The following is a 26,910-nucleotide window of genomic DNA, read 5'->3' on the forward strand; positions in this document are numbered from 1 at the left end:
GTCCTGTCCTATTGTCACTTTTTATCTTGAATTATGCCTGTTGCCTTATTGTCTTGTGCTGTAATGTCAGGAACCCGAAGCCTAAGAATTTTAATCTCTTATGTGACATGTGTCAATGTGTCAATGTGACATAACAATAAAACTTGAAACTTGAAGCTCTTAAGAGGGAGAGAGAGAGACAAACCACAAACGCAACCCTCTGGGTGGTTCTCACCATCATCCAATCAGCCATGACAACCCTGGGAGAGCAGGCTGAACAGATACAGACACAGATACAGATACAGACACAGACACAGACAGATATACAGACACAGACACAGACACAGACACAGACACCTATACAGACACAGATACAGACACAGACACAGACACAGATACAGACAACACAGACAGACACAGATACAGATACAGACACAGACACAGATACAGACACAGGCACAGACACAGGCACAGACACAGACAGACACAGACACAGACACAGACAGCTGTATATCAGTTCTACACTCTGATCAGAGACACAGGACTACTATCAGTTTGTGATCAGCCACTTGCTGATAAAGAAACCATTTACTTGTTAGAAGGTTAACACAAACAAGTATTCTGCGTGTTTCTGCCTGTTCAAAGTGTTGGCAGCATTTGTCAAAACCTTGTTTGTCTAATTTAATTAGCTTGGGTATATAGTTCCTTCCCACCACAGAACCTGGTGGTTTGGTTAAACAGGCAGATAAATAGATAGATACTGTAGATAGATACTATAGATAGATAGATATAGATAGATAGATACTATAGATAGATAGATATAGATAGATAGATAGATAGATAAAGAGCCATCTGTACACTCTTTATGCTTTTGTTGATTTCTTGGTTTTGTTTGTCTGTTTTTTCACGTTATGTGTCGTGTAATTGATTGTTGTTATTTTAGTTGTGTCTAATTGTTGTCTAATTGTGTTGTTATTGTATTATTGTCGCTTAGGACCCCCTCGAAAACGAGATAGCATATCTCAAGGGGTTATTCCTAACAAAGAATTTCAATATATAGATAGATAGATGGTCAGCTGTTTATCAGGAGCAGGGGAGGCTGGAGGAGACAGACATCGGAGGATACCATGCACTACAATGAGCCTGTCCTCCAATGTCTGCCTCCACAAGCCTCCCCTGATCAGTAGGTAAGACAACACTAGCCTCTAAACCACAGTCTGGCCAGACAGAAGACAAGCAGAACCATCACCACTCTTCTACTGTAGCCATGTTATGGCTCAGAAGAACCCTTAAACAATATGAGAGTATCTACATTTTCCATCATCTGAATGACATCAATATAACTATCTCTGTCCTCTGTGGCTCAGTTGGTAGAGCATGGTGCTAACAACACTTAGGCTGTGGGTTTGATTCCCGCTGTGAACATTATGTAAAAATGAGATGTATGCACTCATTGCAATGTAAGTTGCTTTGGCTAAAATTATTTATAAAAAATATTGTTATATATTAACTATCTTAACAGTGATAGAGAGTTCAGAGCTGGCTGACTTACCTGGATCCATGCAGAATGTCTTTCACCTGGCAGAGTTTACGGTAGAGGTACACCTCTCTAAGGTATGTAATAGGTTGTGAGAGGAGGGAAAGGGCTTTTAAAAGCAGCCCTACCCCGCCGCAAGGATGATTGGATCGACAGTCATGCGTGTCCACACCTTTCTGAGGAACACCTGTCACTGAACACCCGTGTGTTGTCACTGAGGCAGGACGTGACACGTCCTGGGTTGGGGTCAGTTCCACGTTAAAGATTTTTAATTAAAATTAAGATGTACATGACACATGGTGACATACTTATTTACATTTTTGGCATTTAGCAGACGCCTTTATCCAAAGCGACTTACAACAACAAATACATTTGTCTAAGTAGGTGAATCATCTGTCCATCAGTCATCACAAGAAAGAGTAATCTGTGCACGGGCCAGGGACCATTGGCAGTCATAGCGCCAGAAGAAGGAACTCTACTGTTCTACAGTTTTTTTTTTTACAGTAGAGAAACTGTACAGCGGGGTAGAGGGGATGAAGCGATGATTGATTGGTATTAACAGGCCCAAAGTGTGCCAAGAAAAATATTCACCCACACCATTACACCACCTGGATGAATGAGAAAGTGTACAGGTAATAAAGTAATAAAGTACTCAATGAGTGTATGTGTGTGTATGTATACCTATATATCTATATCTATATCTAAAGATGCTTTCTAAAGTGTCCCTGACCACGTCCTATCCACGACCTATCCATGACCCATCCCAGCCAATGATCTCGTCAGTCTGAAAGCCCACCACTTGGGAGCGGTTGGTGTTGTGCAGCAGGCCATTACCTTAAAACTCTGCTGACGGTATCGTTCATTAAATAACTAGCTGATGATACTTCATTAGGTATCATTGTCATTGTTAACAAATGTTAGAAAAACACCTGATAGAATATTTGAAGTAAAAAAAAGTGTAGTGGTTTATGTGTACTTACTTAGCAACAATAATGTGATGGCTATGTTACAGCCATAGTGTGGTGGTGTGTGTGTCCCCATATCCCCTGGATACTTGTAATGATACTTGTGGACGTAGCAGACGACAAAATGAAGCATGATCATTTATGCATTTTTGTTGAACGAGTCACCCGTGGCACTCTAGTATGTTGACAATTTGGGTGGCTTTATTCCCCATGGCCTAAATGAGTTAAAACATGATAAAAGCAATGTTTTTCTTCTCTTTTTTAAATGTATTTATTGATTTTATGTTTACAACATTAACATAGGTACATCGGAAAGTTGGTCAGAACCTTACATTGTAAACTTTTTATCCCACCCAATTCCCCTTCCCCCAGAACGTCAGAGCATTCCGTTCCCCCCTCTCATCACAAAGGACAACTACAGACTACAAATAGTTGAGATACCCCCCTGCCCCTCCCCCCCAGAAATAAGTGAAATAAAAAATGACAGGTGGAAATCCAGAAAATTAAGAAGAAAAAAGAAAAGGGTTAGAAAAAATATAAATAAATAAAAAGGTTATTCTCCTCGCTGTTCCTATCCTCCCTCAGTACTTAGGCTTAAGCATTTCCCTTATCCTCAACTTCTTGTAATGCTCCAGACATATCCACATTTCCCCCAAAAAGAATGAATGGTTCCCATATGGAATTGAACGTCTCCTTTCTACCCTTTAAAATATAACTCATTTTCTCCATTGAAAGGCTGGTAGACATCTCCCGGAGCCAATGACCCATAAGTGGCCTATTGAACATTTTCCTTGATAAGGCTATTACGCATTTAGCATGAAGATGAATAAGTGTCTTCTTTTTATTCCGGAAGATTGGATCAGTTGGATATATGCCTTGATCATATTTAAAACAATGCGATTACTAGTTTGTTTCCGGAGCTGTTTAATGTTTGCTGAGTACAACCCAAGTGGGAGTTTAGGGGTAAGTGTAAATGATTCTATATCCACCCACATAGGAGGCGGTTCTGAGGAGAAGTAGAACATCATTGTTCGTAATTGTGCCGCCCAGTAGTACCATTTAAAGTTCTCAACTGAACTTTAAGTCCCCCTCTGTCATATGGCAGGTACAATAGGGTAAATCGGAACCTGTGATGTCTATTATTCCAGATAAAAGGTGTACACATTGTGTACACAAAGAGTGATGGCGGAGGTAATGGGATATATTTGAAATAAATAGAGTAGTTTAGGAAGGGTGTTCATATTCAGTATATTGATTCGACCAACTGTAGAAATAGGTACATTTGACCATCTGTCTATTGATTTAGTAATTGATTGTATGATGGGGTCATAATTGGTGTCGACAATTTTATCAATCTCGGGTACGATTCGAATGCCAAGGTATGTGAAGCGGTCTGTTGGGTTGAATGCAGATATATGGGCGGGAGGTGTGATCCTTTCAGTCTCATTAAGCAGCATCAAAGAGGACTTGGAACCATTTATTTTATACCATGAAAAGCTTCCAAAGGAATTAATGATCTCCAGCAGAGCTGGGATAGACCTCGATAAGGCTGACAGAAAAAGGATAACATCGTTAGCGTAAAGAGCTATTCGATTGTCTAAATGGCCTAGTATGATGCCAGAGATGTCATCATGTAACCTTGACGGCCATGGCAAATGGTTCTATGGCCAGGGTGAATATGAGGGGTGACAGCGGACAACCTTGACGAGCACCACGCAAGATATTGAATGGTTTGGAGATAATATTGCCGGTGAGAATTTCAGCTGTAGGTTGTGTATAAAGAAGTTTAATCCATTTGCAGAAAACTTCCCCACAACCAAAACGGGTCAGACCCTCAAATAGGTAGGGCCATGTGTCTGGCGAGCCCTTCTTTTCAAATATTTTATTATTATTATGGAATGCTTGACGTCCTTTAACAAATCAGTTTTGGTCCTCTATTCTTCGAGCAAGTGCCTTACAAAGGATTTTTGTATCCGAGTTTAAACGGGAGATCGGCTTGAAGGACTGACATCTGCCCTGTGGTTTGCTTGGTTTTAAAATTAAAGTAATCAGGGCTCCTCTCAACGAAGGGGGGAGCATAGCCATCTCAAATGATTCAGAGAATAATTTCTAAAAGTGGAGCTTGTAATTTGTGTTTAAACCAGTGGAGTATTAAAATCCCGAGGCCCCCCCGCAAGGTGGCGGCGGGGGCCCTTTCGCAACGGAGGTTAAAAGAAAGGTGCGTTTTTTAGAGTCCGATGTGTTATTGACGTTGCGAAATTTCGCAATATGCACTCTACATTCTAAATGCTTGACTTAGCAAAAGGTACAAACAAGTGAGAGCAATAGCCTAGAACTAAAACCAAATTGTAGACTACATCAGTAGATAAGTAGAAAAGTACAAGCTTTATTTCTTTTAACAAAGTGTGGTGTGCACAGCAGTGCAATATCTGTAAACACACAATCTGTAGACTCTCCGCTAAGGGTAGCCAGATGGGATTGAGAATTTCCAACCTAACCAATCGAAAAACTTGTAAATCCACCAAAAAACAGCCCATCTGGCAACCCTGTCTCCGCTGCATCAGAGTCTACTTGTTGCGCAAAATAGGCCAGGGTTTGTCAAATCCTTTGTTGGACATCTCGTTTCTTAAGTCCTGGTATATTGTGGCATTTCTTTACTGTTTGCCATCTGGTCTAGGAATACCCAGGGAGACGCAGACAGCAGAAGTAGAATAGATTAGTAGAATACAAAAAGAAACAGCTATATATAGCCTAACCATGCTAAATTATGTACTGACAGTCTGTGACTGTGAACCTGGCCGGACCCTGCCCTTCTGCCTGAGTTTGAGTATGATGCTGCCCAAATAAATGTTATTGTTTAGTGCTGTACGCTGTCGTGGTATTATATTGTGTGAATTATCATCTGTATGTTGTTTTTCTTTCTCTCGACTAACCGCCGAGATAATACTTGAGACATGTACTTCTGTAAACTTTTATTTTTTATTATATCGGACCGACAGTCCCACATATAGCGGCTATAATGTCTGAATAGAGAATCTACCACCACCTAAAGAATGCTTATTGTACTTGTATCCATGTTGAGAGTGAATGACACAGGGACAGACAATCAGGCAGCAAGGTGCACCGAAGCGAACTGACGCTGAACCCCTCATATAGGGCTTTCACACCGGCAAAGAACCGTGCCGGTTCGCGTTCACGTTTGGGAACCTCCGAACGTTGGCGTATAGGCCTATATATTAAAATTAAGGTTGACACAATGAAGGGCCACTTATTTTCTTTGTTTTATTTATATATATTTTTAAAATAATAATTGTATCCAATGTTAGGGGGCCCCCTAGTGGCTGGGGGCCCCCCGCGGTGCGTCACTTGCGGGCCCGTCCGCTACGCCACTGGTTTAAACATTTTGTGAATATCTATAGGCAGCCCATCTGGCCCAGCTGTTTTACCCGTCTTCATACCATCAATTGCCGCCAATATTTCCTCTCCTATAGTCTGAACGGCAGACAGCTGGAGTAATGAAGAGAGAAAAATTCAAGAAAATGGAGAGAGGACAGAAAAAAAAAAGAAAAAAAAATACAACCAGATAAATCACAAATTGGAACCCCTGAACTAGTTAACCCCAAAACCCCTTTAAGGGTTTCCCCTCCCCCTTATTGAAACTCCTAAAACTACCTCTCCAGCTCCACACAAACGTGAGGAGCCATATATTCCACTCATACCTTCTTTCAATCCCACCCCACTGCAAATTGTATCTTACAGGCATGTTGATAAACAATACAACAGTGCCCTCTGTTGGTTATTGAGCTTACTTACTCATTTCAGGGACATAGAGCTATATGATAGCGCTAGTTCAACTCAATTGTTTCCACATCTATTGCGATGCACAGTTCAGTCACCAGCGCCAGAGTGATGCCATTACATTACATTACATTGTTGGCATTTAGCAGACGCCTTATTCCAAAGCGACTTGCAATCAATACATTTGAATACTAAGCATGAGAATCATCAGTCCACCATTCGTAGCAGGAAGAGTAATCTAGCTCAGGCCGGGGGCCACTGATAGAAGGAAAAACCTTCTCCTATCACCTTCTTTTAAAACCTTCTTTTTTTTTTTTACACTGGAGAAACAGAGAAACAGTACAAGGGGGGCAATAGAAGTTCTTAGGGACACAGTAGAGGGGAAAGCGGGTGTCTTTAGGAGACGTAGTGGTGAGGGGCAGAAGATGACTCAGGAGGAGCAGTTAATGCCAGACTGATCTCCCATCTCCCAGCCCGTCAATAAACCACTCAGCCTCTGACAGATTCTCAGACATGTGGGTACGTCCTTCATGAGTAACTCTCAAACGGGAAGGCAAATCCGTAGCGAATGCTCTTGGCACAGAGCTTGGCAGCGTCTTGGATCAACAGTTTGTCTCTGTAGTTGAGAAATGTCATTGACGGTCTGAGGTACTGTGCCGCCTGCCGTTCTTGTCAAACCTGTTCGGACCAGGCAGTCGGTGGCACCTCTCAATGATCACCGGGGAGTGGAGCGGCTCAAGCCCCAGTGCTTCGGGGAGCCAGCTCTCCATAAAAGCGCATGCGTCCTTTCCCTCTGCGCCCTCTGGAAGGGTTAGCATGTTTTCTCTAGCTTCATCTGTGTTTTCATTCAGTGTTTCCAGCACTTTAAACCCCGATTTTCCTTGTTTCTTTAACATCGTGAACACTATGGGTGTGTTATTAATTTGCTTAGTTAACTTTTAGGTGAAAATAAATTGTTGTTGTTGTAAATAAGCAGTGGAGCTAGGAAAGCGTGACTTTGGCACACCCTCCCAAACCACATCCCTCAAAAGCCATCCTTTTTAAACTTGCTATTAATCTTCAACCATTTTTATTGTGGTCGTTACTGACCGTGCATTCGTTTTGTTGGTCGTCACTGTTGTTGTTTTTATTTGCCCTCTCGCCTGCTGCCCCCCCAGATGAGCCATGTATCTCTGGGCGTGGTTGCCATGGTACCCGGTCCTCAGCTGGGAGTCGTGGCGTTGGTGGGGGAACAGCTCCGCCTGGTCCAGGTGTGGGCGGAGCCTAACCCCGGCCGCACGCTCCTGCCACCGAGACTGGAGGAGATGTCGTGTGAACTTCCTGTGGCCGAGCAGTGTGGCCACGCTCAGCGCCGTCATCCCCTGGTGGTCCGGCAGGTCCTGGGGCGCACCGCGGGACAGCAGCTCCTGGAGGATGTGGACCCGGTCCTGGGCCGCTGCGGCGTGGAGCACTCCGCGCCCCTGGGGGGTCTGGCCCCCGACGTCTGCACCTGAAGGGGGGGGGGAGAGAGGACACACACACAGGGGTTAGGATGAAGGGGAGGGGGGGGTCTGGGACCAGGTTTCTCTGCTATAGTTGGTTAGGTAGTGGTTAGGTAGTGTATGGGGAGGATGTGGGGTAGTGGGTAGGGTACCATGGGTTAGGGTTAGGGTGTGAGGTAGAAGTGGGTAGGGTACCATGCTGGAGGAGGAAGCGGACAGCTGCCATGTGACCACGGTGGGCGCTGATGAACAGGGCAGAGAACAGCCTATGAGGGAGCCAGGTTGAGGCTCCGGCCATGCCCACGAGGCGAGTAGGGGACCGTTGGGGATCAGGTTTGGACATGACACTCTTCAGCTGAGAGAGGGGAGGGGGGGGAGGAGAGAGAGAGAGAGGCGGGGAGGGAGGAGGGAGGAGAGAGAGAGAGAGAGACAGACAGACACAGACACACACACTTGCATTAAAACATGCCAGTTTGTTTTAAATGCTGCGTTAGATAAGGATGGTAGTTTGTGGTCGTGCTGTTTTGTCATGTCTGACCATGTCTACGTCGCCGGCGGCTGCGGCTCTGACCAGCTGTGTCCAGCCGTTGTAAGGCCAGACCATCACAGTGACCGCTGTCCCAGGGACGATGTCATTGTAGCAAAGAGTGCTCTCCTCCATCAGGTCCGCTAGGTGAGGGGGAGGGAGCGAGGAAGAGAGAGAGCGAGAGAGAGAGGGAGAGGGAGAGAGAGAGAGGGAGAGAGAGAGGGAGAGAGAGAGGTAGAGAGAGAGAGAGAGGGAGAGAGAGAGAGAGAGAGAGAGAGAGAGAGAGAGAGAGAGAGAGAGAGAGAGAGAGAGAGGGAGAGGGCAGAACACCAGAGCATTCCATATTTCATATACATTCCACCCACTTCCATATTTCATCTGTGTGCTCTAGAGCATGGTCTGCTGAATGGAATACAGACAGCTCATGTATATGAGAGTGACTAATACGGTGTCCTGTGTAAGCAATGGGACAGTGAAGCATGCTTGTCTTCTTTCAGCTCTACACTCCAAAGGTTTGGGTATGAAATTGAACAATTACAATTGGGTTCAAGTAGATATGCATGACTTTTATTTGATGCTATTTGTGTATGAGATTGTATTCAATTGAACAGGAAGCATCTTTATGATTTATGGAGAAAGGGTGGGATTGGAAAAGTTGTACTTCTTCCCACTCCTTTTCGAATATGTGGAGAAAAAAAAACTAAGTTAAAAGTGCAATCTTTTTAATTCTGTTAGTTTTTTTTCCGTTATATTAATTATTGTTGCTTTATCTTGTTTTGCACATATTTGAAATAAAAATATCAATCAATCAATTCATCATTCAGAAATTACACCACTTTTTATGCATAGTCCGCATATTTCAGGGTGCCCAAACATTTGTTATTTATTTCTCAGATTTATCAAATGTCCAAATTAAGCAATCATGTTTAGTATTTGGTCGACAACCCTTTGCTTGCTTTCATGAAGTCTGCGACCCATTGACCCCACCAGACCCATTGACGCCACCAGGCGATACCCGGTGTATCTTCTCTGGTGACGCTCTGCCAGGCCTGTACTGCAGCCATCGTCAGTTGTTTGTTTTGAGGTCTTTTTGCCTATACTAAAATCTTATCAAATGCAAGTTCAAATTGATTAATCAGAAGATGTCCAGTCAAGATCTTTCCACTTTTGCACCAGTGCTTTAGTTTATTTTTAATGATGTTCCAAACTGTGGATTTAGGCAAGCCTACGTTTTTTGCTGTTTCTGATGTTTTTTGGAGGGGATCTTTCAGCCTAATAATAGCTTCCTTGACACCTCTTTGGTCCTCATGACGTCACCAACAGCAGACACCAAAGCCAAATCCAAAGCCTAGAATCACTACGAGACATTGACAGCTCTTACAGGTGCATCTATTTTTTGGGGGGGAATATCGTGGAAAAGTTCAATATTTTCCGAAAATATCATTCAAAAAGTGAAACATCATATGTAGATTTATTACACATAAAGTGAAATATCTCAAGCCTTTTGTTTGAACGTTGAGTATTACATAATTACATTACATGGAGCACTTTGAGTTGCAACATTTGCAGGAAAAGCGCTATACAAATAAAACGTTATTATTATTATAATCAAAAAAAGGATTTATAATACAGAAATGGCAACCTTCTGAAAAGTTTGTTCATTTATGCATTCAATACTTGGTCGGGGCTCCTTTTGCACGAATTACTGCATCAATGCAGCGTGGCATGACATATTCAGTTTTCTGCAGTGTAGTCTGAATCCATGTGCTGCTATTTCAGCTCAGCGGTACTGTACCAGTGAATGTAGACACACCGAGACGAGAGTGTTTATGGTTTTACCTTCATCCAGGTACCACAGGCGCTGGAAGTCTGCCGGGATGCCCGCCACCAGCTCCAAGGCGCTCTTCAGCTCACTGACCCGCATGTCCCAGTGGCAGTCCAGCACGGTGAACCCCTCTCCCGTCTCACTCACCCGGGCTAAGAGGCTGAACTTGGGCTTGTTCGAGTCGCGGCATATGGGACTTTTGGCTTTGGGGACCTGCAGTGAACTTCTCTTCTGTGCAGACCTCATCAACGGCGGCAGAACGACAGAAGACGCTTTGGGCTTGCTCAGAGAAACCCGCTCAAACATTTTTGCAGATCGGATAACATGGAGCCAAAAGTGAAATCTTCCCCTCGGGACAGTTCGGAATGTTGTTGTGGTTCGCTCGTTACTAAGGTGATGGACGACGTTAAGTGCTTCCGAGTCCCATAGTTGCGTTCTCATATATAATAAAGATTCACATTCAAATTCAGTTCTGTGGAATCTACTAAATGCAAATGTCCACATTACTTCATCCAGATTTATATTATCATTTTAATTACAGAATACTAAAAATAACAATACATAAAACGTCTTTTTAAAAGAAACCATTGAATATTACAAAGGTCGCAAATTGCAAAGTTAGGATATAAAATCTTTGAACAATGGTACATAATTGAAAAGAAAAATAAATTTCATAAAATGCATATATATTAACAGTTCTACCACATACAAAAACAATAAAAATAAAAATAAAAATCCGAGGTGGGCACACCTTGCAGACAGATGAGATGAGTTGAGATGAGTGGCCACCTGCGCGCCACAGCAGTGGAACTATCTTCAGATGGAGGACAGGTCGGAGGTGACGGAGCTGCCTGGCTGCAGCCAGGTCAGGTGGGGCTCCACCTCACAGGTCCTGTCCGTGGTCCAAACATGGGGTTTCCATGAACACACAGCAGAAACAGTAAGAGATTCAAAAGACTACAAAAGTGACTTGGTGACTGCTCCCATACTGTCCGTAACTTAGAAAACCCTAAGACTGGCCTTAGCTCCTCAAAACACACACCACAGGTTTCACATGATCAACTGTACAATGCTGTCTGACTATGGTTAAGAGTTACTCAATAAAAAACAACAACCGTGTATCAGAGAATGTGTTACCCCACGACACGGTGGTCATCACGGTGCAAGCTCAGCCTGTTGAGGTCAGACTCTGGGTACTCAACCACAACCCTTCCTGTAATGTACAACCACGGTCAGCTATCCTGACCGCAACGCTACTATTACACCACGACTGGTTACTGGTTAGCATGATGTCACCCATTTGGGGTGTGGCAAAAGGGGAATAGACCATTTGGGAAAGGGGGAGGGGGGGGGAGTGCTATCCATCTCCCCCCTTTCCTTCCTACAAGTTACAATAACCTCTGTCACTTCATCATAAAGCCCTTAGGAGCCCCCCCCCCCCCCCCCCCCCCGCTATAATACACCCAATGACCCTGACCTCTGACCCCTAGCTCCAGCTTTACTACATACTGGCCAGAATCATGTTCATACAGAGGTATTTGATTGGTCTCCGGCAGTGAGGGAGACTTGTGTCACATTATTGGTAAACACACAAAGAATCAATCACTCAATCAATCCATGAGTTCATAAAGACGTCCTGTCAGAAGCGTCCCAGGTGGTTCTAACACAGAGTGGTGGAGCTGTCTCTTCTCCTGAGCAGTAATAGTTCTGAAGACGAGATGGAGAGAGAGAGAGAGAGAGAGAGAGAGAGGGAGAGAGAGAGAGGGAGAGAGAGAGAGGGAGAGAGAGAGAGAGAGAGAGGGAGAGGGGAAGAGATGAGAGGAAGCTCACGTCAAAGAGCAGAGAGTTGGATGTGTGCGCGAGGGACACCAGCGGTGTCGCATGATTGGTTGGAGTCATCGGCGCGGTCGCTTAGCGAACAGCTGTCGAGACATCACGAGGCCCCCCCCCCCCTGAGTTAGAGCGAGCGGCAGAAACAAGGTACAGGCTGCTTTTAGTTCCCGGAAAAAAATCCACAGAGAGAAAAAAAAAAAAAAAAGGAGGAGGAGGAGGAGAAAAATCATTTAAAAAACAAAAACAAAAAAAACAATCGATCACAAATGTACAATTAGCTTTGGAGAGCGAGCCTGTCGCCTTGACGACAAGTCTGGGATTGGAGAGTCTGAAGCTGACTAGAGGAGAGGAGGAGGAGGAGGAGGAGGAGAAGAGTTGCTCCCTCTAGTAGGTCCAGCACATCCAGTCCTTGTTCAGAGTCCTGGTTTGTTGTTCTGAGAAGGGACGACGTCCACAAGATGTCAGGAAGCTTGTTCCTCCTGAGTGTGTGAGTGAGTGAGTATGTGTGTGTGTGTGTGTGTGTGTGGGAACACACTCCTGTATGTGCGTTTGTAAGTGACTGCTCACACACGCGTGCTTGTGAGCATGCATGCATGTAATATGTGTGTGTGATCATGTTTGCATGTGTATGTATGTATATGTGTGTTTATGAGTTTACACTGTGAGTATGTGTGTGTGTGTGTGTGTGTGTGTGTGTGTGTGTGTGTGTGTGTGTGTGTTTCTGTCTGTCAGTGCCTTGGTGCACGCCTGTTCTCCAGGCAAGTGGTCTGGTCCGGTGCTGGTGATAGTTGTCATGTCTCTGACAGACAGACAGACAGACAGGCGTACAGACAGACAGGCATACAGACAGACAGACTGGCCGTCAGTCAGACAGACAGACAGACATTCTGACAGACAGACTGGCCGTCAGACAGACAGACAGACAGACGTTCTGACAGACGGACTTTCAGTCAGACAGACAGACAGTCAATTTTATATAAACATTAAATATTAAATAAACAGTCAGACGGCGAGACAGACAGCAGCTAGATTAAGGCGGCCGTGTCCATGAGAGCCGTGTTGGGGTCCAGGCTGGCGAAGAAGCGCACGTCCCTGTCCTTGTCTGCCTGCAGGGCCATCACCGTCTCCTCCAGCTCGTCAGAGTAGCAGCTGCCCGGCTCCCTAAAGTACGCTGCACAGGACACACACACAGAAAAGTATTCAAGTGTGTGTGTCTATATGTGTTTGTGGCCATGCATGTGGTGTGTGTGTATGTGTGATGTGTGTGTGTGGGGTATGCGTGCGTGTGTGTGTGTGTGTGTGTACCTTTCTCCATGACGCTCTGCCGCAGGGCCTTGGCCACCAGCACGCGGACGTTGGCCACGGGGTCAGAGGACAGGCTGAGCAGGCTGGGGAGGAGGTGCTGGGCAAACTGGTCCATGGGCATGCAGTCCTCCTCCACGATCGCCTGGACACACACACAGACAGAGACAGACACAGAGACAGACACAGAGACAAACACAGACACACACACACACGACAGACAGACACAGACACACACACACACACTTTTAGATGTTGGATGTTATACTGGGTACATCACTGCATGGCACGGCAACTGCACTGCCCTCAACCCCAAAGCCCTACAGAGAGTGTTACGGACAGCTGAGCGCATCAGTGGATGTGAGCTTCCCTCCATCCAGGATATATATATATATATAACAAACGGTGTGTCAGCAAAACCTAGAGGATCATCAAAGATCCCAGCCACCGCAACCACAGCCTGTTTGAACCGATGCCGTCCAAAAGGCGAGGCCTCTTCCGGAGCCTCACGGCCAAAACTCAGAGGCTAACCAACAGCTACTTCCCCCCCCCAGGTGATCAGGCGAACAAGCCCACTAGACAATTGACTATCATCCACAAGCACATCCCATGTATACGGATGACCTAAAGCTTAAGCTCACAGTCCTTTGCTACTGTGACTGTCACTTATGTCCTGTACTATTGTCACGTTTTCTTTCTTTTTTTTATCTTGAATTATACCTATTGCCTTATTGTCTTGTGCTGCAATGTCAACATTCATACTCCTCTAGAGGGAGCTCCACGGACCTCGTGCCAGTAAGGTTTAGAAGCTGTATGGGTAAAGAGACATTTCTATACTCAGAGGCACCTAGGTTCTGGGCCCTGGACAGTCTGGACGGATTGATGGCAGCTGCTGGATTTAAAAAATCAGGTGTAGTGCTGAGGCACAAATGTGTACATTTCAAGCCTGCAAACTGCGACACTTTAAATGAATGTGCAATAACACTATGTGCAATAACACTATGTGCAATATGACAACCCTAGTCGTCTTATCTGTATAGTATAGTATAGTGGATAGTGTACATAGCCTTTATTTATGTAAACTAGCTCCTTTCAGTTCTTTTTTTTTCTTTCTTTCCTAGCACCAGGGGAGCCCCCCCTCCCAACTTTCGTTGTTTGGTACCTGTACTATAGCAATGACAATAAAGACCATTCATTCATTCATTCATTCTTTGGAACAGTTTGCGTGTAGAGCTGAAAACTATAAAAACTATAAAAATGTTAATAGATTTAAGATATGTCTGAAAAAGTGGCTTAGAGGTGAACATTAACAGACTAGTTATGTTGCAGGCCATAGGGCTTTATTGTTTTTTATGAATGTTCCAATGTTGCTGTGTCATGCTGCCCTGAATACTGCACATACCTATTGCCTACCTCACCCTCACCCTCCCCCTCCCCTCCCCCTCACCCCTTTCCAACGAGGAGCACAATGGAAATAAGCAGTTCAGCTTTGTGGTGCTATCCTTGATAGTTTTAGAATGGAAATTATGCATGTATGAAGCTGCTTCAGATGCATTGTTATTTTTGTATTTTAAAATTGTCTAATAAAATCAATCAATCAATCATGTGATGTAACAATAAACTTTAAACTTAAACACACACACACACACACACCTGGCAGATGAAAGCGAAGGCCTGCCGGCCCACCCATTTGGGACAGTGGCAGAACCTGACGATGAGTTCATTGATGAAGTTCAGACCGAGGTCATGAGCACCACACGCATACAGCTTCTGGAGGATCTCCACCACCTGGGACAGACACGCACAAAACACACACAGAGTTACACTCCTACTCATCGAAATGGCTTCAGAGACACAGTGAGCCTACTACTGGGCTACACACACACACACACACACACACACACACACACACAGTTAAACATTCGGTGTAATAAAATCTAGCAGCAGTTCTGTGTGTGTGTGTGTGTGTTCTAGAAGAAGGCGTCAGATTCTCACCAGCTTGTAGGAGATCCCCCGCACCTCAGAGACCTTGTCTGAGCAGAGGGTGAGGGCGATCTGGCGGAGGTAGTCATACACGTCATAGTGGCTGTACAGCTCCATGATCAGGATCAACTGTCTGCAGAGGCACGCACATACACACACAGACGCACATAGACACACACAGACGCACAGAGACACACAGAGATTGAGGATAACGTACGCTCTATGCTGGCTCTGCAAACAGTTGCACTGATCAAAGTCAAAATGTTACGTGAGAGAGTTTTCAAACGGTTAAAACATTATTATATATTTTTTTAAAGCGACTCTTTCAAAAACATCAGGTCAACATTGATTCTGTCCACGTTCAGAAGCGCTGACTGCAGTATCGACCGCAGTATCGACCGCAGCGCTGCGACGCTGCAGGAGAGACACCTACTCTGCCAGCTCGAATCTGAACCTCCAGTTGCGGCTGTTGTCTGTCACCATGAACTCCTGCAGCTGGTACAGATACTCCCTCCTCTTCTCTGCATGGAGGAGCTGCAACACAGGAGACGGGTCAGACCAGACAGACAGACAGACATGCTTTGGACTTCAGAGAGAGAGAAGGGGGGGGGGGGGGGGTTGAGTGTGTGTGAGAGAAAAAGAAAGAGAGGAAAAGAGAGCGAAAGATAGAAAGAGAGAGAGGAAGATAGAAAGAGAGAGGGGGGGGGAGCAAGAGAGGGAGAAAGAGGAGGGATTGAGTGTGTGTGAGAGAGAGAGAGAGAGAGAGAGAGAGAGAGAGAGAGAGAGAGAGAGAGAGGAAGAGTAGGGAAGTGGGAAATTGGTCTGACCTTGAGGAAGTCGTAGAGGTGTTTGAGGACCCCTATCCGGACCTCGTCCAGGTCTTTGAGGAAGCCGTTGAAGATGGGCACCAGGTCCGTGGCCGTCAGCTGGTCCCCCAGGATCACCGCCAGCTCGTGGATGGAGAAGGCCAGCGTCCTGCGCACCTTCCACTGGGGGGGGGGGTGGGGGTGTTAGACTGACTAAGATGGCCAGCACATACATTTTTTACATTTACATTTTAGGGCATTTAACTAGGGATGTAACGATGCATCACGAGACAGTTAAAATCAATACAAATATGTGATGATTCAAATCGGTGAGATGAAAAATGTAATCGCACACTCACACTCACACACTCTCACACTCTCTCACACACACTCTCACACACTCTCACACACTCTCTCACACTCACTCTCACACACACACACACACACACACACACACACACACACACACACACACACACACTCTCTCTCTCACTCACACTCACTCACACTCTCTCACACACTCTCTCACACTCTCTCACACTCTCTCACACTCTCTCACACTCTCTCACACTCTCTTACACACTCTCACACACTCTCACACACTCTCACACACTCTCACACACTCTCACACACCTGTACATCAGTAGCCAGGGTCTCGTAGGTGTCTTTGAGACAGTGCCAGTTCTGCCGGCCCAGTGTGAGTGCCACGCCGGGCAGGCTGAAGGCACAGTGCTTGGCGATCTCTGTGTCCACCGTCTGGGCCCGCGCCGGGTCCGTCATGGACAGGTACTGGTCCAACAACTGCTGGGGAATCACATTCTGAAGAGGGGAGGAGAGAGAAAGAGAGAGAGAGTTCAAAATCCATACAGTGTAGCTATCATGTGTGTGTGTGAGTGTATGTGTGTGTGTAGTATGACTATGATGCGAGTGCTCACATCCCGCGCTACCTGGTCACTGCTCTTCACTGTCCTGGCATCCCGCTGATGGAACAAGCTGCTGTCAGGACTGCAGAGTCACTCCCTATCCTCCACTGTAGACTGAAGACCTCCATCTCTTCAGGCTACATCTTAACTGCCCCTCCTGAGACCTCTAGACCTCTACATGCCTGTATAGTTTCTCTACTGTAAATAATAATAAAATAATAAAATAAAATAAACTCTTCCTTCTTCTAGCATTATGACTGCCAATGGCCCCTGGTCCGAGCATATACTACTACATGTTCTTGCTATGACTGGTGGATAGATGATTCACTTACTTAGTCTAATGTATTTGTTGTAAGTCACTTTGTATTAAGGCATCTGCTAAATGACACAAATGTGAATGAGGGTTCCCACACCTTCTGAAACATCAAATTCAAGCACCTTTCAAGGACTTTCAAGACTCAATTCACTCAAATTCAAGGACCCAACACGGCATAGTTTGAGACAGATCTAGATGAGAATTGATATAATAGGAACTATCCGCTCACAGACAACAATTAAAAAGAGAGGCTTGAATGTGTGAACACTAGATGGTCTCTTGCCTTCTCTACCACAGCACAGCAAAACAACATATTGTGAAATATGTGTAAAGTTAAGCAATACAGAGACTTATTTACTAGTTGACGAGCAAAGTAAAACATTTTTGAATATATTTTTTTTAGAGAGAGAGGGGGGAATTCAAGCACTTTCAATGACCCATGTCTATTTTCAAAAAAACTTTGAAGACGTAGATTTTTTTTCACCCCTCAAATTCACAAACTCTCAAGTGTGGGAACCCTGTTAATGTGATGGCTGGTCAGAACAGAACCCGGGCTCACCTGGAGCCTGGACCTCTCCTCCTCGTAGGCCTGGCTGTCGGGACTGGACTCCTCCTCCTCCTCCTCCTCCTTGCCCTCCTCCTGAACACTCTCCATCAGCTCTGACTCCATGCTGCTGTGGTCCGAGTCGTCTCTCACCAGGACCGGAGAGTCTGGGGGGGAGGAGTCCTCCTGAGGCTCTGACTCCCTCTCTGCCTCTGCCTCTGTCTGGGACTCTGCCTCCGTCTGAGACTCTGCCTCTGATTGGCTCTTTGACTCCGTCTGGACTTCCGTCTGGTTCTTTGACTCTGTCTGGACTTCCACCTGGCTCTCTGCCTCGGTCTGGGTCTGTGTGTCTGTCTGTGTGTCCGTCTGGGTCTGTGTCTCCGCCCGCTCTCTCTCCTGGGTGGGGTTAGGGGGGCCCGGGTCCGGGGTTGGGGTCGGGGGAGGGTCCGAGTTCTTCTCCTCTTCCGGGGTGCTCTGCGCCTCCTTCTCCTCTGATTGAACCTGCTTTGGGCCTCCCTCCTCCTCCTCAGCCTGGCTCTCTGATTGGACCCCGTCCTCCGCCTCATCGTCGTCCGATTGGCTCTCCAGCTGGGTGGCCTTCAGTGCTGCCGACAGCACCTGGACTTGAGCTGTGGAGAAAGTGACACGTGTCTTAGTTTCCCTCTCCTCACCTCCTCTCTTCCTGTCCTCACCCCTCTCTTCCCATACTCACCCCCCCCCCCCCGCCCCCAAGTCCTTTCTTCCAAACCCCCCCTCTTCACCCCTCTTGACCCTCCACATGTTCCTCTTATACCCCCTGTCCACTAACGCCAGTTCTGGGCGTCGGTATCCAAACACCACTGGTCCAACGTATTTGTTCTTTTTGATTATTAACACTAAACATAAGACGTTAATGTTAGACTTTGTTGTAAGCTAGCTTGCTAGGTCGATATAGCTAGCTACCTAGCATCGACTACGCTGGTATCGATCGCATTGCAGTTAAACATATCTAATAAATTCACGATACACCACATGATAATCCCGCCCCCAGCCCCTGACGTAAGCGGTTCTTGGTTCTAGACCAGCCAGGTGTTGGTGCCACTCTGGAACCAGTTTTCCTGGCCCGAGAGCGGGTTCTTTTGCTGTCGAAACGCGAAGAACTGGTTCGAGATGAGGCACCGGCTCCGAACCGGCCCTGACTTGTTGGAAAAGGGTTACTAGACCCTCCACGTGTTCCTACGTTCCTCTGCGGAACCCTTTCCTCCTCACCTTGCACATCCGGGTCGTCAATGTGTGGCTGCAGACAGTCTAGAACCTTCTGGATCTGAGAGCTGGTGGCCGGACCCTGGCTGGAGTCCAGGCTGGGGTACTCTTCCTCAGCCTCCTCCGCCTCCCCTTCCTCCAGCACCACCTCCTCCGGCCCTGTCCCCGTCACCTCCTCCTCCTCTCCTTTCCTCTCCTCCCTCTCCTGCTCCTCCCCTCCCTCCTCCTCCTGCAGGATCTCCAGCTCGCCGCTGATGTCCACCAGCGGAGGTCTCCAGTAGTGGAAAGAGTTAAAGTTCTCGTCTGTGGGCTCCGTCTCCCTGTTGTTGTTGTTGCTGTTGTTGCGTCCTGCTGGGTGGGGGTGGGGGGGGTTGTTGTTGTTGTTGTTGTTGTGGTGCATCTGGCCACCGTGCCGGGGAGTGTGCGTGGAGGTGGCCGTCGCGGAGCGACCGGATTGGTTGGTGTGGTGCGTGGCGTGGGCGTGTCTGACTGGCGGGCAGCCCCCCTTGTCGCCGCAGCAGTTTAGAGATGAGTCGATGCATAGAGGAGAATCACTAGCAGAGGAGAATGACAACACAAACAGGATCAGTACTTTTCCGTTATTTTAGCAGACGCTTTTTATCCAAGGCGACTTACAATTAGAGATTACAGGGACGGTCTCGCTGGAGGAACTCAGGGCTAAGTGCCTGACTCAAGGGCACACCTGGTGTTCCCAAGTGGGATTTGAACCAATGACCTTCTGATCACCGGTCCAACTCACTATCCACTAGGCCACCGCTACCCCCTACTACAGGATCAGTGAAGAACCCTCTGCGTTTCTATATTGTCATCTACTGTATCTAGCTCCTAAACACCTGGGCAGATCTACAAACACCATGATAACACTGTCAATAGGGCAGCTTGGACTCCCACGGTTACACAGCTAAAGCGGCCCCCCCTCTCTGGTGTGGGGGTAGTGTGGGGGGGGTACCTACCTGTCGGAGGGGGCCTTGGGGAGCTCTAGCAGGGTGCCGTCCTCCCTGAAGAGGAGGCCTGTACTGGAGGGGTTGGCGAAGGTGGAGATGAACCTGCCCAGGGACTGGAACGCTGCCTGGCGCACCTGTGAGTGTGTGTGTGTGTGTGTGTGTGGAGGGTGGAGGGTTACAAGCATTCATCCATAATGCATACAGTTATTTGATAGTCAATTAATAGTAATATCTATGTCTTCTAAAGCACAGTAGCCAGAGGTATGTGTGTGTGTGTGTGTGTGTGTGTGTGTGTATGTGCGTGCGTGCGTCTACAGTAGCTCTTACCCAGCGGGACTGGTCACTGATGAGGCTGATGAAGAGGGGGGACAGTTTAGTGCGTCGCACCTCCGGGGAGGTGGAGTTGGAGACGATCATGAAGCACTCGGCACATGCCTTCCTGATCCCCCATAGGCTGTCTGAGCACAGGTCGAAGAACTTGGACATCTGGACCAATCACAAACCAGAGAACACCATGAGCTAGGAGTCGTGAAGTGTATAGTTGAAGGAGTAGCTGTAAGTGTAGTGAGTTCTCTGTGTGTGTGTGTGTGTGTGTGTGTAACTCCTCACCAGTAGTTTCTCTGTAGCATCTTGGCCCACTATGGAACAAAACTCCCCAAAGTTTGCAGCACACACCTAGAGGACAGCAGGAGGAACACAGGTACCGTGATTATACAACCCACAAAACCTGTTATTATGAAACCCATCTGGTCTGTGACTGGGCCTCTCACAGCCGACACCAGCTCAGTACAGTACAACAGCAGGGTTGAGGTCCAATCCTCTCTCCTCCTAAAGCTCCCTTCCCCTCGGCCCCTTCCCCTCCTGACACAGGGTCACCCAGGGACTTACTCAGGGGCTTAACATTTCATCACAACCACAACAACAACAACAACAACAACAACAACAAAAACAACAACAAGTGTAGTAGGGTATTACTCTGTTCATAATGACACTAAGTAAAAGAAGGATCCTTCAACGACCTCATTCCCCATCGTTGGAGTGAACATACAACCACATGCATTCTGAGATGGTGGTGGGGAGGGGGAGGGGGGAAAGAGGAGGTGTGAGGATGGGAAGAGAGGTATGTGAGGAGGTGTAAAGAGTGGGGGGGGGTGAAGAGAGGGGGGGGGGTTGGAAGAAAGGAAGTGGAGGGGTGAGTATGGGAAGAGAGGAGGGTGAGGGTGAGAAGAGAGGGGGTGAAAAAAAAAAAAAAAAAACTTGCGGAAGTCAATGTCGGAATGTGCCTCTCATTGTCGTTCAGAGACATGCCGACATGTTTGGTATAATTATATGACAGTAGGAAGTCATCACTCAATTCCCGTCTCATTCACAGAACAGCATGGGTTGCTTGCACTGTTTGATCGCGTCATCAAAAAAACGCCTTGTAACGTCTTGTAAACGTCTTCAGTAAACATTCAGTCTTTTCACACCAAATGGCCGAATACCGAAAGTGTTTTTTTTGTTATTTTCGGCTGAATACATTCGGTGAGGAGAGGGGTGAGGATGGGAAGAGAGGAGGTGAGGAGAGGGGTGAGGATGGGAAGAGAGGAGGTGAGGAGAGGGGTGAGGATGGGAAGAGAGGAGGTGAGGAGAGGAGGTGAGGAGACGGGTGAGGATGGTAAGAGAGATGAGGAGGGGGTGAGGATGGGAAGAGAGGAGGGCGGAGGTGAGGGGAACGGGGGTGAGGGTGGTTACCTTGCGGACTTGGAAGAGTCTGGCGTCGCTGCACAGCTCACAGAAGCGCAGAAGGAGGAGGTGTTCCACTGTGTCTTTACTCAGCATGGTCACCAGCTTACACATGATCTACACAACAACAACACACAATCATCAATGTGATTGCTCACTAGCTTACTGCCTGTCTGCTGCAATACGACTGTACAACTCCTCCTCCAGGCTAGCTCCATCAGGGAGATCAGAGTCAATCTGGGGGATGTTCAATCGTACTGGACTGTTGTTAGTGTAATGTTTCTATTTTATTCTATTTTTCCAATTGTCACTTTATTTATTTTTTTGTTTGTGGTGTGAGCTACTTGTAAATGCCTTAATTTCAACCTCTGGGAGAGGGGAGGACAGTTTACACATGGTGGTTTAGGCTGATCCTAGACCTGTGTTCTCGGGACAGGGGTCGTCTTACCGCCACAGCCTCGATCTTGTAGTCGTCGTCACTGCTGGGCTCGGTCAGGTCCAGTAGAACAGGACACACCTTGGTCTCCATGTCTCCCTTACAGATCAGACCCTGCTCCAACAGGACCAGCAGGGCTGCCTGGCTGGTCTTACGCACCTGGCACACACACACACACACACACACACGCACACACGCAGAGACACAAACAGTTAGTGTTCTAAACTGCAGCGTTGAAGTCAATTACATCAAAATTCCAGTCACGGAATGTTACTACAACCAAATGAACTTGTCCAAATGTCATTGACGACAGACAGACTCACACATTAACCACTATGCCATACAACCCTGGTTTAGATAAACACGGTACAGTTCAGTTCATTTTATTGGCTGTTTTCAGGAACATACTGACAACAATAAGAAGCACATTAGGAAAAAGTAATCTATGCTCAGGCCAGGGGCCATTGGCAGTCATCGTGCTAGAAGCTATTTATTTTTTTAAACCTGATTGTTGGGGTGGGTACCAGGGTGGGCAGCAGGGATCTGGAGAAGGTACATACCTGGTTGTTGGGGTCGGTGAGGTACCGTACCACTATGGGTACCAGGTATCTGGAGAACGCTGCGGGGAAGTTGGGTCGGCTCTCGTGGAGAAACATGGCGATGTTAGGAACCTGCTCCATGAGCTCTGCACGCACTGTGGGCTCTGAGGACACACACACACACACACATACACACACACAGGGACACACAGGGACACACAGCGACACACAGGGACACACACAGTTAGTATCTAAACTGCAACGTTGAGGTAAATTCCATACAAATTCCAGTCAACTCGGGAATGTCACTACAACCAAATTAAGTTGTCCCAATGTCCCCTGACTATGTGATCGAAATGAGCAGAGATGATTGGCCTGACAAACATTTTAGAATAGTGAAACAAAACACGATAACAGACTTGACAACAGAAACAAACAGTAAAACCATCTACCTCCGTCTTCTGACATTCTGGCAACGGTCTCCATGACACTGATAAAGTCATTCTCATTGTCACTGAACTCTCGCAGCACATCAAGCAGGCCGCGCGCCACGATCTGCCTAGAGAGCAACACACACACACACACGCCCCAGGTTAGTGCCTGCCAATACCTACTAGCACAGCATAGAGCACACCACTGCCATGGCTCACTACTACATCACACACACACGCACGCACGCACGCACACACACACGCGCGTCGTGCACACACACACACACACGGACAGACACGCGCACACACGCACATGTGCGCACACACACACACACACACACACACACACATATACACACACATATACACACACACACGCACACACACACACACGCACACACACACACACACGTCTACTTGGTGCATCAAACACACATGCAGGTCTACTTGGTGCATCACACTAGCATAGATAATAACAATAAACACAATGAGTGACATCAGTAGTACAGCCCAGGGAGCAGCAAAGCCGAGGAACCGGCCCTCTCAGCCTGCCAGAGAGGGTCACACAGGGGCAACAGAGGGCCGTGCTGTGCCTGGACGGGGGGCTGTTAGAGGGTTGGACAGGCAGGGGCAGGAGGGGGCAGGAGAGGGCAGGAGAGGGCCGAGTCTCAGAGGGAGGCAGGGGCATGCAGAGGGCTTATGAGGCCACCCAGGGAGGAGGTCTGGCAAGCTTGGGTCTCTCACTGGGCACCAAACACAGACACACCAGACACACACAGCGTTTACACAAAGCTCTGCCTGGGGAGAACAGCCTCTGCCTGGGGAGAGGAGAACGAGCGAGGCGCCTCGCAGGTTCACAAGGTGAAACACAGCAAGAGACTTGGCAGCATCAGATGGCCAACTCACTCAGTTCCAGCCTCGGCCCCAGCCCCAGTCCCAGTCCAAACCTCAGCCCCAGCCCCAGCCTAGGCCAAGCCCCAGCCTCATCTCCATCCCCAGCCCTACGATCCCCATTCTCAGCCCTGTATCCAGCTCCACATCCAGCCCAGCCTCAGCTCCCTCCCCAGGCCTACGACTCCCATTCTCTGCCCTGCATGCAGCTCCAGATCCAGCCCAGGGCTAGGCCCAGCCGCCCCCAACCCCAGCCTGAGGCCAGTGTCCAGGCCCGTCTCCAGCCCTCAGACCCCCATTCTCAACCCTGGCCTCAGCCCCCAGCCTATCTGCCAGACAGCAGAGTGGTTAATTTGCTGATTGCAGAGGTCACCACAGAGGTCTCGTTAGCCCTGGCTAGCCTCGGGAACACAGAGAGTACCTAGCTAGCTAGCTAACACAGGTTTCACAGTTTCCTGGATACAGATTAAAATCACACTTCCGATAGGAGACGACGTCTCCATTGAAGATGCCGCTTGTGTCTAGGAGGTAAACCGGTCCTACCGTGCGACAACAGGGTCAGTCGTAAAAACTGTTTATCATCATCTGATAATCTGATGATCTGCATGTCGGGCGTGGTTTCGGTTTGGCTGGGTGCACCAGCCAGACGGGGTACCTCCGGGTGTGTCTTAGTCCTACCTGTTGAAGACGTTTTCGCTGAAGGCGTATTTCTCTAGTCTCCCCAGCGGCGTCAGGTTGTCCTGCCCCGCGTCCAGGAACGCTGTGATGCGGATCCCGTCACATTCCGAACCGTAGTCATCGAACCCGACTGGGAGGGAGGAGCGTCGATATCAATATATCAGATGTCAAAAACATCAATACTGCATCACATACATTAAAGGGTGTGTGTGTGTGTGTGTGTGTGTGTAATCTCTCTATCAACCACAAAAGCATTACTCATTGTGACCAAGAACCACCGCTGCCACGGTAACTGTTGTAGCTGGCCTTTCGTAACCTTTACAGACAGTTCAAATGTGGTGTACTTTCAACCTCAATAAGTTCTCGTGCAGAACCGGAAAAGGGAAGCTTAAAGATCTGCCTGTATCAGTCAGAGACAGACTCTATGGGTTGGCCTTTTATACAGTGTGTGTGTGTGTGGGGGGGGTTACATTTAATCTGTAACAAATAGGGGCAATCAGACCCAGCTGGTTCCACATTTCACAATCTGGATTGCTAAAAACATGTCTAGTCCCTAGTCTTGCGTTGATATGGCATTTATTATACACACACACACACACGGATAGAAATACTCACAGTCGTCCAAATCGTCATGACCATCTTCAAAATATAAAGACAGACCTGAGAGAGAATGGAGAGGTAGAAGAACACATTGTACTGCAACAGACATGTAATCAACATACCTTCAGCCCATAAACCAGCCCCCCGCCACGCCCCCCCCCCCCCCCCCCCCCCCACCCCCTGGCCGGACCAGCAGCTGAGATCACGTCTCCATGGAGGGGAACATGGAGGAACGAGCAGGAGAAACTAACTACTTGCAGTTTCGATGACCAACAGGCTCCTTTCATGACGTTTAACTACAGACGTGAGGCTACTGGTCAAACAGTCAAAGGAGTCCAGCGACATAGTAAAGCACTGGCTAAACGCCAATGTTTACAACAACAAAAATGACCACGGCATGGAAACGACTCTCCTCTCCTTAAACCTTAAAATCAAAACCAAACTCGAACGATCATAAAGGGACATCTTGTTTCTGTCACAGAGCTTTCTAGCTACAGTGAATAATAGCAGGTCAATGAACCAGCACAGCGATACTCTTATATGTCTTTGTTATGTTTTTGAGCTGGATGTGGTTCATCTCAGGGCTGAGTAGGTCAACTAGCCGTTTAGCTAGCCCCATTGTGAAACAAGCTGATATAATATGACCATGCCAAGTAACCTCACGTCACGTGGATGTTATATAACACAGCAAAATAGACCCAAATCTAGCTGTCCCCATTTGCATTTAGGATGTTATAATCCTGTCAACAACAAGACACCAGGCAGCACACATGCTAGCGAGCTAGCTAGCCTAGGCTAGCACGGTTAGTCTGACATTAGCTTGCTAGCCGTAACACTGCATGTCCTGACACCGACCTGGCCTTTCCGCTGGAAATAAGCTTTACGCACAGAAATTAAGTGTCAATATATGTCATTTTCCATCGAATGACCCATCCACTGTTTCGTGACACACACTGTATTGGATATAAGGAATAAACGGTTATTATTGTGATTGCTACATTACCTGCCATCTTGATTCTCTGCTCGGCGAGCTACCGTGTGGGCTGTCTCTCTCTCTCTGACGTAGTCACACGAAACCACTTCCTGAAAGTTACTTCCTGATGCTGATTTTTTTTTCTGCTGATTTTTATAAAGTAAACAATAATTTTGTTTCACAATACAACATAAAAGATTGACGAAGAAGAAGCGAGCATAAAAGACGAGATTGACAGTTAGCATGGTATTTGTGTGTAAACCCCCCCCCCCCAAAAAGGACAAGGAATGTCACGTGACACCGTCCCATCACACGTCACACGTCACACGTCATCACACGTCACGTCACACTTTGTTGTAGTTCCAAGATGGAGTCGATGCGACCCGATGGGCACCGTTAGCTACCCCGCTAGCTCCCACACTGAAGACATCTAAAATATGGCTATAATATCTAATATATAAGTGATTCTTAACGCAAAGAAGTTGATTTATTGTTGTTTGATGGTTGATCTCTATAGGGTCGTCATATAAGTGTGTTTGATGAAGATCAAAAGTTATTTGCTGACATTGGATAATTATTGAGCATCTTTGTTTTAGCTTAGACAATTAATAA

The 26,910-nt window shown here is 47.2% G+C and overlaps 3 protein-coding genes across 3 annotated transcripts in view; all 3 read right to left on the reverse strand.

Moving 5' to 3' along the window:
- Positions 1-1,541, reverse strand: part of tgm8 (transglutaminase 8) — a gene marked incomplete at both ends in the record, with an annotated part of 10,810 nt that extends 9,269 nt beyond the window's left edge. The window contains 2 exons of the mRNA XM_080548587.1: positions 215-252; positions 1,532-1,541. Coding sequence (XP_080404713.1) covers positions 215-252; positions 1,532-1,541 — 48 coding nt within the window. The remainder of the gene's footprint in view (positions 1-214; positions 253-1,531) is intronic.
- Positions 1,542-6,807: 5,266 nt separating this feature from the next.
- LOC308173562 (uncharacterized protein) lies at positions 6,808-10,417 on the reverse strand (the record flags this gene model as incomplete). The annotated part of the gene is made up of 5 exons (XM_080548590.1): positions 6,808-6,895; positions 7,369-7,768; positions 7,956-8,115; positions 8,299-8,429; positions 10,126-10,417. The coding sequence occupies 5 exons, from the start codon at positions 10,415-10,417 to the stop codon at positions 6,808-6,810; spliced, it is 1,071 nt and encodes a 356-aa protein (XP_080404716.1).
- A 2,354-nt stretch (positions 10,418-12,771) lies between these two features.
- ppp4r1l (protein phosphatase 4, regulatory subunit 1-like) lies at positions 12,772-26,335 on the reverse strand (the record flags this gene model as incomplete). The annotated part of the gene is made up of 20 exons (XM_080548591.1): positions 12,772-13,115; positions 13,250-13,391; positions 14,900-15,034; positions 15,242-15,362; positions 15,663-15,763; positions 16,057-16,218; positions 16,669-16,854; positions 17,834-18,447; positions 19,067-19,395; positions 19,474-19,614; positions 20,035-20,159; positions 20,353-20,511; positions 20,635-20,700; positions 21,760-21,867; positions 22,199-22,345; positions 22,747-22,889; positions 23,178-23,284; positions 24,726-24,855; positions 25,341-25,421; positions 26,329-26,335. The coding sequence occupies 20 exons, from the start codon at positions 26,333-26,335 to the stop codon at positions 12,970-12,972; spliced, it is 3,150 nt and encodes a 1,049-aa protein (XP_080404717.1). The 3' UTR covers positions 12,772-12,969.
- Between the last annotated feature and the right edge of the window lie 575 nt (positions 26,336-26,910).

Source organism: Nansenia antarctica (genome assembly GCF_963989245.1).
Source record: "Nansenia antarctica genome assembly, chromosome: 18".
NCBI classification, from domain to species: Eukaryota; Metazoa; Chordata; class Actinopteri; order Argentiniformes; family Microstomatidae; genus Nansenia; species Nansenia antarctica.